Here is a 14,093-nt window from a genome sequence, read left to right as displayed (position 1 = left end):
AGACGTCCATCTATTGGCATGGTGGGCTTTGCCCCTAAGCATTTGGACAGAGGCGAGAGATGAGAGGTCCCCATTTACCCCTGCTTCCATTTATACTCCCCACCAGCCCCTGAGCATCACAGAAAGCAGCGCTGGGGCTGGGGGAAGGCGGGCAAATTACAGCAAAGGCAGAGGCTGCCAGCAGAGGATCCAGAGGTGCTACCCTCTGCAGCACGGCAGGAGGAAGACTGCTCCTTATTTCAGTTCACAGGAGCTCGTTTCTAGAGTGGAATGCGATTCTGGGAGGAACTTTACCCGGGCAAATCAACTTCCGTGGTTTAATAAAATCAAATCTGCAGCAGAACCCCTTTTTCACAGCCATCTTATTTGGCTCTCCAAAGCGTGAACAGATGAAGCAGCCCTCTGACTGACCCAGAGGTGCAGGGGGCCTGGAGACCTTCCACCTCCTCTTACCTGATAGGTACAGGTGGGGAACTCGGCCAAGGGCTGGGGATTCTGAGTGGTGTCCACCACGGTCAGAGCCCAGTGGGCCCAGGGCTGGGTCAGGATCCAGGGCTCAGGCTCCTCCAGCTCTAACTAGATCCTACACGCTGGGCTGTCTGGGAATGCGCCCAAGAGGGCCCACATCGGACCCTGGCCTTTCCCCGTGGGGCACATGCAGAAGTCTGCAGGCCCCTCATCTTCGACCCCGCATCCTTCACTGAGTGACGTGTCCCTCTGACTGTCATTCTACCGTGAGGGGCCACACTGGGGACGCCATCCCCGCTCGGAGCAGAGGGGTCTGGCCTCGCTCACTCCCTATACCAAGGGTGTATATGGAGCTTCTGCCTACACCGGGACTCATGGCTTTGTGCATCTAAATCCACTTGCTCACTAAGCAAAGGGCAGAGTTAGAGCTGCCTTCCTGAGAAGCCCTTGGGCCAGCTGTGCCTTAGAGACCCACCAGGGCAGAACATCAGATATGACTAGGAACAGGTTTACCAGCCAAAGTGGGGCCTCTGAATCGGGAGGATGAAGCTGTATTCCTGGGGGGGCCACCAGCTGGTACTGAAGCTCTTTTGGGACCGAACCAGAGTCTTTTCAATACTCATAGCAACAAAAGGGACACGGATCAAACCTTCGCATGCAGGTAGGCTAAAAACATGTCATATGGGGAATTTAGGGGGTGCAGAACAAAGGAGGTAGAGATAGAGGGGGAAACGTGGGAGGCAGGGGCGGAAGGGAGAGAGGGAGGGTAGAGGACAGGGGAGGAGGGGGAGAAGGCAGAAGGGAGACGCGCAAAAGAAAAAACTCATACCTACCCATGGCTTATGGCTTTGTGCATCTGAATCCACTTGCTCACTAAGCAAAGGGCAGAGTTGGAGCTGCCTTCCTGAGACAGGTAGTAAAGGATGGGGCGGGGGCACAGCCCCGTGGCAGGTGGGGGGCTGGGAACCTAGACACACAGTGGAGGGGGGATGGGTCCGTGTGCACCGGGGTTGGGGGCGAGCAGTGGCGGCGGCCGGTGATGCCCAGGTGCGGGGCTGGGGCGCGGAGCCCAAGGCGCGCTGGTGTTTCACGGGAGCCCGGGGGAGAGGGGGGACCGCAGGGTGGATGGCATTACTCCCGTTTCGGTGCAAGTGACGGTGACAAGGAGATCCCCCCTCCCTGTCCCGCACACCCGCTCCAGCCTCTCCACACACACATAGCCTCGCACTCTCCAGGGCCCCTGCCTGCGGTGGGGACCGGAGCCCCTCGGGTGATGGGCAGGCAGATGCTGAGCCGGGGGGCCAGGAGATGCCGGGCTCAGCTGAGCTGAGGTACAGTCAGCCCACGGGCTGGTCCTCAGGGAAGGTGAAGGGGCAATGGGCCCGAGACCCACTGGGACTTGGCCACTCTTGCGCATGCCCAGAAGGTGGGCTCTCCCCCGCCGCCCCGCCTCTCCCCCACCCCCTCCGCCACCCCAAAGGCTGCCTCCTTCCAGCTCTACGGGGCTCAGCGCCATCCCCCTTCCAGCAGGAGCTGGCCGAGCCTGCGCTTGCCATTAGCAATGTCCCCGTGCCCGAGGAGGGCAGAGCAGCAGCAGAGCTCACGGGCAAAACCCCAGCATAGGCAGCCAGCCCTGGGGGAAGAAGTGTTCTGTGCTAATCACCGCTCTCCTCTGAGAAAACAGAGGGTTCATCCTTACGCCCACTCAGACTGCCGTTCTGCTGTGGTTTCTGGCTCCGGGTCACTCGTGGCCACTCCTGCCCTGTGCCTAGGGGCTAGTTAGACGCGTCATAAACACTGGGGAAACCCATGACTTGCTGACTCTGGCTTGAGGGGCCATCGAGCGTGGCTGACCTTCCTCCTAAGGCCACCGTCCTGATCAGCTGAAAAATGCAGCGTGCTCAACCCCATGTACGCTCACAATGCTGTGTGCAATTCCGGGGGCCTCAGAAGTCCCTGAAAGAACCTCTAACACAACAGATATGATCCAAACTGATCCTGCTATTATTGCTCTGCACCAGAGACTGCTAGACACAGCGTGCAGACAGCACCATGTGAGTAAGCAGCATGGAAGACCCTGGGCGCTTCCGCTAGAACCTCATCCTGACTCTTGACAGTCATCCCTGTTTCGATTCACCAACCAGGGAACACACTGGGGTTCCGCCATCGCGTTTCTTGAGGAACCTTCCTCCCCAAGGCAGCAAGGGTTAGTCTCTACCACCTCAGCATCATACCAGCTCCAGCGACTGGTGACAGGAGGAGAGCAGCCAGGTAAGAAATGACTCGGTGCAAAAATAAAGTGCTAGAGAAGAGGGCGAGATACCCAAAAAACATCCATCCTCTTCCATGTATAGATGAGGGACTAAGGCCCAGAGGATTCAAATACAGTGACTTCACATCCTCAACAGTGTTGCCAAGGAGAGGAAGACCTTGACTGGGCTCCAGAGTGGGCTGCCTGCCTGCCCCACTTGCTCTCCTATAGCAGCTTTTGAGGAGCACCCACGGCAAAGCACCCAAAAGGCTACTATTTCATTGTGCTCTTCCTTCCTAGTGACAATGCCATCATCATCCCACTTGCCTTTAGAAACAGTCACGAGAAGTGCTTACTAGGCGGCTGGCTCAACTCCTGGGAGCCACCATTAATAAACATCTCTCGGTTTAGCTATCTTCTTCTCTGTGGACTCAAGGGACAAGTCTAGACCAGTGGTTCTCAGAACATGGTCCCCCGACCACCAGCATCACCTGGGACCATGTCCGAAATGCAGAAACTGTTAGGGGGAGGGCTCAAGCACCTGCATTAATCAAGTCCGCCAGGTAACGCTGCTGCATATGCATGCTCAACTTTGAGAGAGCCTGCTCTTGAACACGGTTTCCTAAAGGGCAGCCGGAAGAAGCGAGTCAGGCTCTGCAGTCAAGTACGTTTGAGAGAAAAATGCACCGTCTCAGCAGATTCTAGATCCACATCAGTATGGGAAAAGCTCCGAGAAGTTGAAACAAACCTGTCTGGCCTGATTTCATCCTGGGTTTCCCAAGTTTATCAGATCACATCATCTTTTAAATTACGTAACAGCGTTGAGAAATGCTGGTCTGGAAGATGCCTTCCAGTGGTGACATTTGGCGGATGCAAGAGGCTGAGTATGCCGATGCATCAACCAGCTCTTGAACAAAACTAACCAGAGCTGGCCATCACCAGACCAGCTGGTTCCCTGGCTGTCTAATCTACAAGGCACAGTCGCGACTTCCCTTTCCTAAGGCGGATGCTGGGCCTGGATGCAGACTTCCCAGCACCACACTCAGAACCAAGCTCTCTCTCCTCTTGAAGACATGGAAGATTCTTAGGCGGGTTTCTCCCACTGTCCCCAACACAGAGCCCTTAAGACCCTGCTAGAGCTTTCTCAGCCGCAAGCCACCGGCCACCAGCCACTCATACGCTATTTAATCATGATCAACTCTGCCCACCCCCGACTCCGGCTCTATAGCTCCGCTCTTAAGCGGTTTAAGGTCAGGTCCCACAGCAAACTCCGCTGCGGGCTGTGGAGAGGCGGCCAAGCCGGAGACTTCCTCTGGTCCAAGAAAGTCCAAACTCACCCAACAGACCCCAGTGATGATTCACAATTACAAAAAAGATGACCCTCATGATGGGATGAATTACAGGATTCTGTGAAACAGCAACCCTCCCCATTTCTAATAAAGCATTTGCCAAAACCAGAAGAACACTTGCCAGGAATTTCTCTACCCCACAAGATGAGGCCCATTGAGGACCATTCCCTAAAGGAACGTCCAAACCCCACAGTCTCCCTTCGCCCCCTCCTACTCTTTCCAAGGACAAGGAGGACACAGAATTGCAATCAGCATTTCTTACTATTTCTTTTACAATACTCTTTGCCATGCGACTGAACAACTCTGCCTGGGGCGATTAAGCAAATGGCTGTTACCTAGACAAAAATGTCAAGATTTCTGTGAACTGGTTCAAAGGTTGAAGTTTGCCATCTGACCCACTCCAACAGCTGGTGGGGGGGTGGGAAGAGAAGGCCGAGGCCAGGGCCCAGCCCCATGACCTTGCACCATCTGAACAGGGTCTGAACAGTGGGAGGTTGTGGGGTCTGAGTCCAGGCAGCCACAAGGTCTAGATCCCAAGAGCAAGGTCCTAGGCCAGTGAACCCCTCCCGCTAAGACCTATCACGGCCGGACTTAACTAAACATAACCCTTCAGGGATCATCTTCTCTTCTGGCCTTTTCAGATCTCTCCCCATCTCTCCTCAGCACCAGCGCAGCTCGCGCTTCCAAACAGGCATGCGAAATGTGCTCAGACATCCCAGAAGTTCACTCAGGACGCCACTCGGGTCGAAGGCACCCAGGCGTGTAACACCCTGTGTCAGATTAAGTCCGCAGCGCTGGCTGGTCATCCATATTTAATTCTGTCAGTCTGTTAATTTTTAACTATGTTTGCTATCAAGGGCCATTAGAGGTCTCCGGGAGCCGGGTCGGTGGAGCGAGAGCACTCGGTGGCAGAGTGGATGAGACTTGGAAGTCGGGCCGTCCCACTTTCCCCTCCTGTCACGGGCTCCTGGCCTTCCCCACCAGCAGTGCCGGCCTTGAATAAAACATGATCCCATTTGGAGCTCGTTTTCCTTTTCGCCCCTGTCACCACGGGTTTTCTTCACGGAGTTCACTTGCTTTTTAGGCCGCCTGCATCTTTTAATTCCAAAGTTTCTTGGTAGCCTTTCTTGGTTCTGCTCCCGAAGCTGTTTGAATCCATGTCCTCTCAGATGGTATCTGGGACTCATCCCGCCAGAGGCCAAACACCTGTGGGGGCGGCCAGCAGAGCTGCCCCGGCCTCCCCTCAGCTCACACCACAGCCCTTCTTGCCCGACTCCAGATGCTTCTCTTCTTTACCAAAGTGCGAAGCCTGGGCCCTCGGGTTTCTGCTGCTGGGGTACCAGTCCTGAGCCCCTGCATCCTAACTGCTTCTTAAGCTACAAAGGGAGGTCCCAGGCATCTCTTCTTGACCAAAAAAAAAAAAAATAAAGGAAATGGAAGAGCTATTTTAACAGTAACTACTGCTCTATGCCAAGCACTTTACTCTCTGCCTCAAAATAACGCTGTGAAATAAGTGGTTCATTCTTCCTACTTACAGATGAGGAAACGGAGGCTCAGTGAGGTAGCAAAATCAACAGAACAAAAGCCTGCCTAAAGCCTCCAAGTCAGGAGCATGGGCGGAACCTGTCATTCAAATTGGGCCTGTTGGATCTTCTGCACTGATGCCCTCTGCACTATCCCACTGAGACAGGCAGCCGGCTCAGCGGAGAACGGGCGGTCCCGGGGGGGGGCACCCAGCTGAGACTCATGGGGGCTCTCCCTGCTCACGAGGTTGGAGGGACATAGGTTGGGGGAGACACACAGCGTTGGGGGGATGTAGCCTTACAGCTGGAAAAAGAAATTGGAACCTGGAAAACACAGTGCCCTCCAAATGAAGGCAATCCTGCCACCTGCCCCCCCACCAGGAAATCTGCCCCGGATGGGGCGTGGGGAGTCCCGGCCTCTGCAGCTGGAGCAGTGGCTTTGATCAACGGGACCACCGGGCCCAACCACCAGACGGAACACTGGCTCTGGACTGCTCTGAGGCTGGTGAGGACAGGGCAGGGGCATACATCACTGCCTTATGAAGAGGCTCCTTGGGTCTTCAAAGACCAAAGAGCAGAGGGAAGGGCAAGAGACAGGACAGGTGGGACAGAGAAGGTAAAAGGGGGGAGAGCATCTTCTAGGCCAGGAGTTGGCTCCCGAGGGCGGGGGAGGCGGTGTTCAGCTACCAGGACTAGAAGGAGAATCATCTCCTCCCACCACCCAAGGCACTCAACGTAGCCCCATTACCTGGATACCAGGCTGGGCAGAGTCATAGCAGAAAGACTGGAGGGAGAATGAGCTAGAAGGCCCCGGGAAGGACGGGCGGGCTGACCAGCAGCTGAAGACTTCTGAGTAAAGGAACACATGTTACCACTGGTCTCTGGGAATCCAGCTGTTTCCTGTTGGGGACAGGCGTGTCCGGGCCTGGCCTGCCCCCAGGGGCTGGGGGGCTCCCTCCAGGGGCCACGTTCTCCCAGAGTCGGCACCGGCTGCCGGGACCACAGTGCTGAGGCAGGCAGGCATCGCTCGTGACGGTGGGGAACGTCATTCAGGCCTCATCTCGCTCACCCGCTCCTCAGCCACCTTCCCAGCCTCTGATCTTCCCTCGGGCTGCAGCCACGAGGACTCTGCATTCCCGCGGGCGTCCAGGCTAGACATCCTCAGTGTCTGAACCAGCACAGTTCACGGGGGTAGCTAGTGCTGGGCTCCCTTCTCCTTGAAGATTCAAATGCACCTTGAAAGGCTAACATTTTCTAAGCCCTTACTGTGTGCGGCACCCCTGTTTTACATGAGGGATTTTTAGCCCCACTTTGAGTGTTGCTTAGTCGTGTCCAACTCTGTGACCCCAAAGACTGCAGCCTGCCAGACTCCTCTCTTCATGGGATTGTTTTTTAGGCAAGAATACTGGAGTGGGTTACCATTTCCTTCTCCAGGAGATCTTCCCGACCCAGGGATCGAACCCAGGTCTCCTGCATTGCAGGTGGACTCCTTTAAGGAACGTGAGTCAAGGTCACAGAACCTGTAAACGGCAAAGCCCGAATCTGACCAGGGAGCCCCAGAAACCTCAGGCCTTATGGGGTTGGCAGGGAGAGAGCCCCCTAGGGAGGGGCTGGGGGGACTGGAACAGGAAAGGGGGCCCGGTGCTCACGAGAGGCTGGGCCGTGAGCACCACCCCTGCCCTGCTCACCTTCGGTCGGTCTCCTATGGGAGCTGGGCCAGGGGCTCTTAGGTGACCAGAAAGTCAAACAGAAACAGGGAACGAGACAAGGCTGGTGCAGTCAGGAGACAGACTGCCAGGGCGTGGTTCCCCCGCCCCTACTCTGACCTTCACGGAGTTGCAGGTTTAAAGAGAAAAGCAAATGTCAGAGGATTAATAGTTTCATTTATGCCTAAGAACAATTCAAAGCCTTGAGCTGAACTACCTCAAAGGCAGTCCTTCAAGGCTGGGGTCTCTGGGGCAGAGACCAGCCCCAGGGCTACAGGATAAGACGTGTTTGGGAAAACCAGGCCTCAAGGATGAGGCTGTCAGGGGGAAGAGAAACCACACCCGAATCTCCTGACGCCTCTCTTTCCTCTGGGAGGCTGGCGGCTGGTGAGGGGCTGAAGTCGCCTCTGGCGGGGGGCGGGGGGTCGTCTGCTCTCAGGGCCAGCATTTCAACACTGGCTGCTGCCCTGGGAATAGGAGGGAGAAGCTCAAAGAACACAGTCCCCCCCCCGTGAGAGTCCCCAGGAGCACCTGGTAGGAAGCAAGCCCTGCTGACCTGCTGCCAGGCTGTGCGCTCACCTGAGTCCACAGTCATACCTGCCTCCCTCACCACGCCCCCTCTGACCAGCTATGTACCACACTTAAATCTGACTCACGCCAGACCATGCTGCTTCATCTCAGTATTCACTATGGGGGCTCAGTGACAAAGGAGATGCTTAATGAAATCTGCTTAAAAAAAAAAAAAAAAGTTTACAAATGCCGTTCTAGAAACTGCAGTGTCTGGGGCGAGGACCTGGTGGTCAGGATACCCACACATCACCCTAGGCCATCTCTCCCCCATGCCTTCTCGTCCCTGTTTGCCATGTCTTTTTCCCATGGTCCATTCTGGCATTTATTTTAGGTCTAACCTTTAGAATTTTTCCAGTATGTCACAAGGAGACCTCCCCAGGGGCCCGTCTTGCCCCGGGAAGTCTGTGGTTTCATCTGAAGACCTTCTGTTCGCGGGCAGGTGATGCGCTCCGGTCACAAGCTGCAGGGCAGTCCCGGGAGAAGACGTGCAGAGACTCGGGGCAGACGGGGCCCACGGAGGAGACACAGGCTGGTAACCAGAACCTGCTTTTCCGGTCCCACTTACCTGCACAAGTTCCTGGCTCAATTCAGTGTGACTCTGGTCAAGGGTAAATGCTATTGCTTCTAGACTGTGGAAGAGGGCAGTGTGTTTTATTGGCTTCCTCTCAGCCCCATTAGCAAGCAGACCAAAAGCAAAAATGAACCCAGACTTTAAAAAAAAAAAAACAGCTGAGATGTGTGAATATGAGGTAAGAGGAGCTGTGTGGATCATCTTCCACGTGCACCTTTCCTAAAAGTCGTGAATGAAACCTTCCTCCCTCGTCCACAGTGACTCACGTCACACACTTAATACATTTCAAATACTGACGATGGTGGAAAGCAAGCAGGATGAGCATTTCTTAAAATGCGAATGATATACTCAGAAATCACCTGCTCTCTTATCTCTAGAAGTACAAAAGGCAGTACTGTGGCTTATAGTCCTTCTCCAATAATTCTTTACAAGTGGGATGTGATGTCCAACACGCATCTTCGATGTACATGGAGGCACCATATAAGCTGGACAAAAGTAGAGATACGAAGCATCAACTCCTTCTGCAGTGATAATTTCTGTCTCTCCTGGAACTTCCTTCTGGATCAGACAGACTGGAAAAGACATCCATCCTTGTTGAAGTGACAGCTCCCAGCAGGTGTGACCCATGGATGCTAGAATGAGCAACTTCTAATATGCAGCTCTGATGGCTCAGGAGCCCAAGAGGATCCAGGCAGCAGCATCGAGGCCTCAACCCTGGACCAAGTCTCCCTGGGATGCTGGCTCCTTCTCCCATATAATGTGTACTCAGTGTCCTGGGCCCAGCTCTCCCCAAATCTCCGTCAGAGATAGCATCTTAGCTCCAAAGTCGCATCACCGTGAAAAACAAAACGCTGCAGTCTACTTGAGATCATTTTTGCTCTAATTAAAATTTTTATTGAAATCTCTCAAACGTTACCAAGAAATAGTTTTTGCAAAAGGGAGGGAAGGGAAAAAAAACAAACAAACAGCTAACAAGCAAATTCAACATGGGAGCTCCCTCTGCTGGTCTGCAGTAGGTTGATATGTTACAAACACATTCCCAGAGACAAATCTAATTTGCTGGAGAAGTGGACAAAAGACAGGTGTGTTGGGCTTTGCCTCAGGAGAGAAACACTAGAAGAAAAAAAAAATCCATGTCTCAAAACAGAGCACAACATCACTAAGAAAAGCAAAATCATCTCAAAGCTGATCTCCAAAGACATATAATAAGATTTCCAGAACAAAAATGGAATTAGCCACTAAGGGGATGCTCCCTTCTGGCCTTCCCCTCTGCTCTACCACCAGTTAGTAAAAATTCTCTTAGGCCTTTTAGGTGAAGGTTAAGTTCTGAGTCCCTCGTCTCTGCCTCCAAATCTCTTCTTACAGGCTTCTCATTTACTTAGAGAAGAAAAAGATCCAAGGAGTCATTGGGGCAAGGCCTCTCCACAATTCCATCAAAGAATTAGTCTCTGGTGGGCCAGCTCTGAGGTATGGACAGGGCTGGGAATCAGGCGGCCTGACTCTGGCCACGGCAGAGCCACGTGCAGACTTTGGACAACTCTCTGCATCTTCTCCAGTCTGTGTCCTCATTTGTAAAATGGGTCAGACCAGCTGATCTGTCAAGCCTCTCCCAGTTCATTCTACGATTCTCATATCGGACAAAGACACTTAAATAACCATATCTGTTCATCAGTCTTTGCGATACAGAACTCAAGCTTGTACTGGGAATGAACCCCAACAAGAAGCGGGGTTGAGCGCAAGGATCTCACACTGGTATCAGATGAGAGTCCCACCAGCTCTAGGGCTGATGTAGCGATGCTAAGTGGATGCCCGGCTGGGAAAGCCTCAAGACCAAGGAACAGCTCATGGGGACCATGCCACCATGGGCGGTACACATCCCCGTAAGTCAGAACAGGCGCGTCCATTTATCTTGGCACGTCTCTCCTCATCCTTCCTCACAATGGCCTGGGCTTTCGGATCTCTCATTCCCGGTCCTGTTCGGCCAGTGTCAGTTCTTGCTTTTCCCGGGCAGTGGTGAAAAGGCTTTGTGGCTGTTCACCAAAGCCATGGGTACTTAGAAGACTATGCAAACTTGGCACCATTTCATGGTATTATTAACATGGCCTCGACAGTCAGTGGATCTGTATCTAGGCAGTCCAGGAAGAGGAAGAAGGGGGATCACATACCCCAGATGGCAGGGGTGGGCCACCAACAGAGAGGACTTTTTGAGTTGCTCCACGGCCTCTATGAAATTATGCCTGAGGCCCCCAGGAACATTCTGATAACCCAGCAGAAGGCGTCTGCTGCTTCCCTTTCCCTTCTCCAGCTCTGGCTACCTGCCGTTTCAAGACTGACTGAGCACTGATGTGGACAAAGATGAAAAGGGCAGCAAGGGAAGGAAAAGCGAACAGCACGGACAATCCAGAGATTGGGATCAGTCTTGGAATAACCCTGTAATTCTGTTTTCTGTGCCAAGAGCGGTCACCACCACCACCTACGTGTTTCTTCCCTACTTGGACTCTTTCCACCCGCCTCTCCCCACTCTGGAGGTCCAGGCACCACAGCCTTTTCTTTGTAGGTTTCCTGCACGGTACCTGAGAGGCCGGGCTGTCCATGCACGATCAAAGCATTGACAACTGAGCCGGGAGAGAACGGGAGGATGTCCATCTAACAACACTCTGAGCCCATGGCCTCCCTGTGAGAACCCTCACTGGGGCGGCTGGTAGGTGTCGTGTACAACACAGTTAAGTTCTGTACCACGTCAAAGAGTGTTAAGTCAGAAGGGTTTTCTGGCAAGCTGTTGATTTCACCCAGCCTGGTCAATAACCACTAAGCAAAACAACCCCCTGCCTCCCCAAACCTGTTCAGGCTGATGATATTTTAAAAACAGGCTTTTCTGCTTCTAAAGGAGTTACACATGAAATAAGACAAATGACAGCTATATTTTTTCTCTCTTATCTGCTATTGATCATCACTCTGGATCCTAACACGGATTACTACTGCTTGCAAGAAAAGCTAAGAGAAACAATTTTTTTCCCCCAAGGGAAGAGAAAGGGTTGGTAAGTAGACAGACAGTAATCTTTGTGAAGAAACACTAGAGTCTGTTTATAAAACTCAGGCTATTCTTAACCGAGAAAGAAAGCCGGTCAGAAGACACACCTCGACCCTGTCTTATAATTACATTTAAGACACTATATCGTACCTCCTTTCCCATAGGGTCTCAAAAATAAATGGAAGTGTGAATCTGGTCTTTGACACATGTAGGATAGCACACAGCCTTCCTCCTGGCAACTCCCAACATGCCCCCTCATCACTCGAGCTCCCAGAACACATGAGAAGAACTCTCCGTACAGAGGAACACACGCAGACACACGACTCGTGGGCCACGCGCACGCCTCCTTCCGCGGAACCCCCGCACAACAAAGCACACATGTCTGGGCTCCGGGGACACCCTCAAGCTGGCTGGGGGAGGTCTAACCCGGGCCCCGTCTCCCGTGTGTGTGTGACATGAGGTGAGATCATTAAGGAAGAGAGTGGTGTCGTCCGGGGGTGGGGGGAACGTCAGGCAGTGGGTGATGTCACGGCTGTCAGACGGTCCTCAGAAGTCCCAGAGGAGTGGCGGCTGGATCGAGAGGGGGACATTAATCTCTCGGAGGTGGATCTGTTAGCCGGAGAGGTGTTAGTCGTACGGTGTGCTCTGGGGAACCAGGTTGGAAGGGACCGGTGCTGGGGTGAGTGGAGTCGTGGCCGATGGGCATCAATTACCTGGGCATGCAGTGAAGCGGGGTAGGTGAAAGCAGGAGGAGGCAGCGCAGGCGCTAAGTCCGCTGGGTACAGAGGGTACGGGGCCCACACTTCAGGGCTACTGGGGTAAAGTGCAGGCACTGTGAGCTCATCTGCAAGACAAGAAGAAGGGGACAGTTAGTGGTCACCCCGCCGCCGGCTCCGAGTCACAAACACACCCGCGCGCGCCCGAGCCCCGGTCCGTGGCACGGGTCGCATCGCTCTCAGCCGTTGGATCACCTGAATGCCGACCACAGAATTGGAAAAAAAAAAAAACCTCGAGGGCTGGGATGGACTGGGGGTGGTGGGAGAGAGGCTCAAGGGGGGGTGATTCACGTTGTTGGACGGCAGAAACCAACACTGTCAAGCCATTCTTCTCCAATTAAAAATAAATTTAAAATTCGTAAGTAATTAAACCTATTTCATACTTATTTTAAAAGTATAAATTTATACCATATAATAAACATATATAATTATATAGTATTTATAAAAATCAGTAAGTAAAATAAAAGTTTTTAGAAAAGCAGTAAGCATCTGCTTCCTGCCTGGCCTGCTCAGATCTTAGGCTCCGCAGTGGACACGCTGATGTCTTTCCAACTGGAATACGGGGAACCCCCTGAACAGTGGGGACTTCCTGAAGCAAAGAGCAAACAGGGTCCTCCAAGGAAGAGAGAGATCCAGTAGCGATCTCCCGTGAAGACCCATGGCAGAGCCGTTGGGAGAATAGCGGCCGCCCGGCAGGACCAGGAGGCCCCTGACAGACCAGAAGGACTAGAGGACTCCTCTATTCATCGGCACAATGATTACTGGCAAGTACCGTGACCATCCAGCGTTTTCTGTTCAGAAGCACAAGGCCAGACACTGTGATCACAGGGCATTTAAGGTATTCTAAGTTTGGAGGATGGAAACGCAAAGTCTGGGGTGTTCAGATTCAAGGGGTGCTGCACTAAGATCCAAATAAGGGCATTCACTACTGCTGTTGACACTGATTTCATTTTCCAGGGAAAACACGTGAGTTGTGATGCCGACCAGCTGGTCTCAATGTTCCTTGTTCGGCTCAGAGTCCACACGGGTCAGGCTGCAGTTTTGCCAGATTGAAGGGCAAGTGCTGGGATCTCAGAATGCATCAGGAAGCGGCCTGCTGAAGCCACCACACATACACGGGGGTGGGGTATGTCTCAAGGCAGAAATACCCACAGTCAACAGTTACGCATCCGGAACCCGTGAAGCAGCATCTCAGTATGTGCTTTTATCACCTGCCAAAGTCTGGCAGCATGTAGGCCAAGGATGCTCCCTGGGACTGCCAAGGGAGTCAGGAAAGGTGACCCCTAAAGCCATTAGTGACTCTGCCATTCAGGACTTTCCAGAGGTCGACAGTGCACGTGACCCCAGGTCCAGAGAGTCACTTGCTTCCTTCTCGCCATCTAAGCCGCCCCAAATCTTCATTCCAGGTCTCCCCTATCTCCCCAAATTCTGACTCTGGGCAGGATTTGTAGTGTGGGGAGGCGGTTAGAAACAGAAGGTGTCATGCTGAGTGTGAGACCACCCTACAGAATGAGCAGAAGGCAGCCAAGCCCACAGGAGCGTCTCATCAGGCGACGGGTGTGTGCGGGGCTTCTGTCTCCAGCCAGCATGGAAGAGTTTTTGTTTTTTTAAATCAACTCAGTTGTCATTGTGATAACAGTTTCTCTCTCTCTTTTTTAAAATTATTTTTGATGTGGACCACTTTTAAAGTCTTTATTGACTGTTCCAATACCGCTCCTGTTCTATATTTTGGTTTTCTGGCTGCGAGGCACATGGGAATCTTAGCTCCTGGACCACCAGGGCAGTCCCAGGAAGAGCTTCTGAAAGGATGAGGGGGAGTCAAGGGCTGTTGATGATGACCCTTTAGGG

The 14,093-nt window shown here is 53.1% G+C and overlaps 1 protein-coding gene across 3 annotated transcripts in view; it reads right to left on the bottom strand.

Moving 5' to 3' along the window:
* RBPMS (RNA binding protein, mRNA processing factor) overlaps positions 1-14,093 on the bottom strand; it is a 196,983-nt gene that overhangs the window by 15,470 nt on the left and 167,420 nt on the right. The window contains exons 6-7 of one of the 3 annotated variants that reach the window (XM_043893563.1): positions 12,183-12,313; positions 1,302-1,435 (exon numbers count right to left, since the gene is read on the bottom strand). In XM_043893563.1, coding sequence (XP_043749498.1) covers positions 1,302-1,435; positions 12,183-12,313 — 265 coding nt within the window. Of the gene's footprint in view, positions 1-1,301; positions 1,436-9,306; positions 9,552-12,182; positions 12,314-14,093 lie in introns of those variants that run through there. The other 2 variants (XM_043893564.1, XM_043893565.1) reach the window with 2 other exon arrangements.

The sequence above is a fragment of the Cervus elaphus genome, chromosome 32 (genome assembly GCF_910594005.1).
Source record: "Cervus elaphus chromosome 32, mCerEla1.1, whole genome shotgun sequence".
NCBI classification, from domain to species: domain Eukaryota; kingdom Metazoa; phylum Chordata; class Mammalia; order Artiodactyla; family Cervidae; genus Cervus; species Cervus elaphus.
This window is presented reverse-complemented; position numbering and strand designations above follow the sequence as displayed.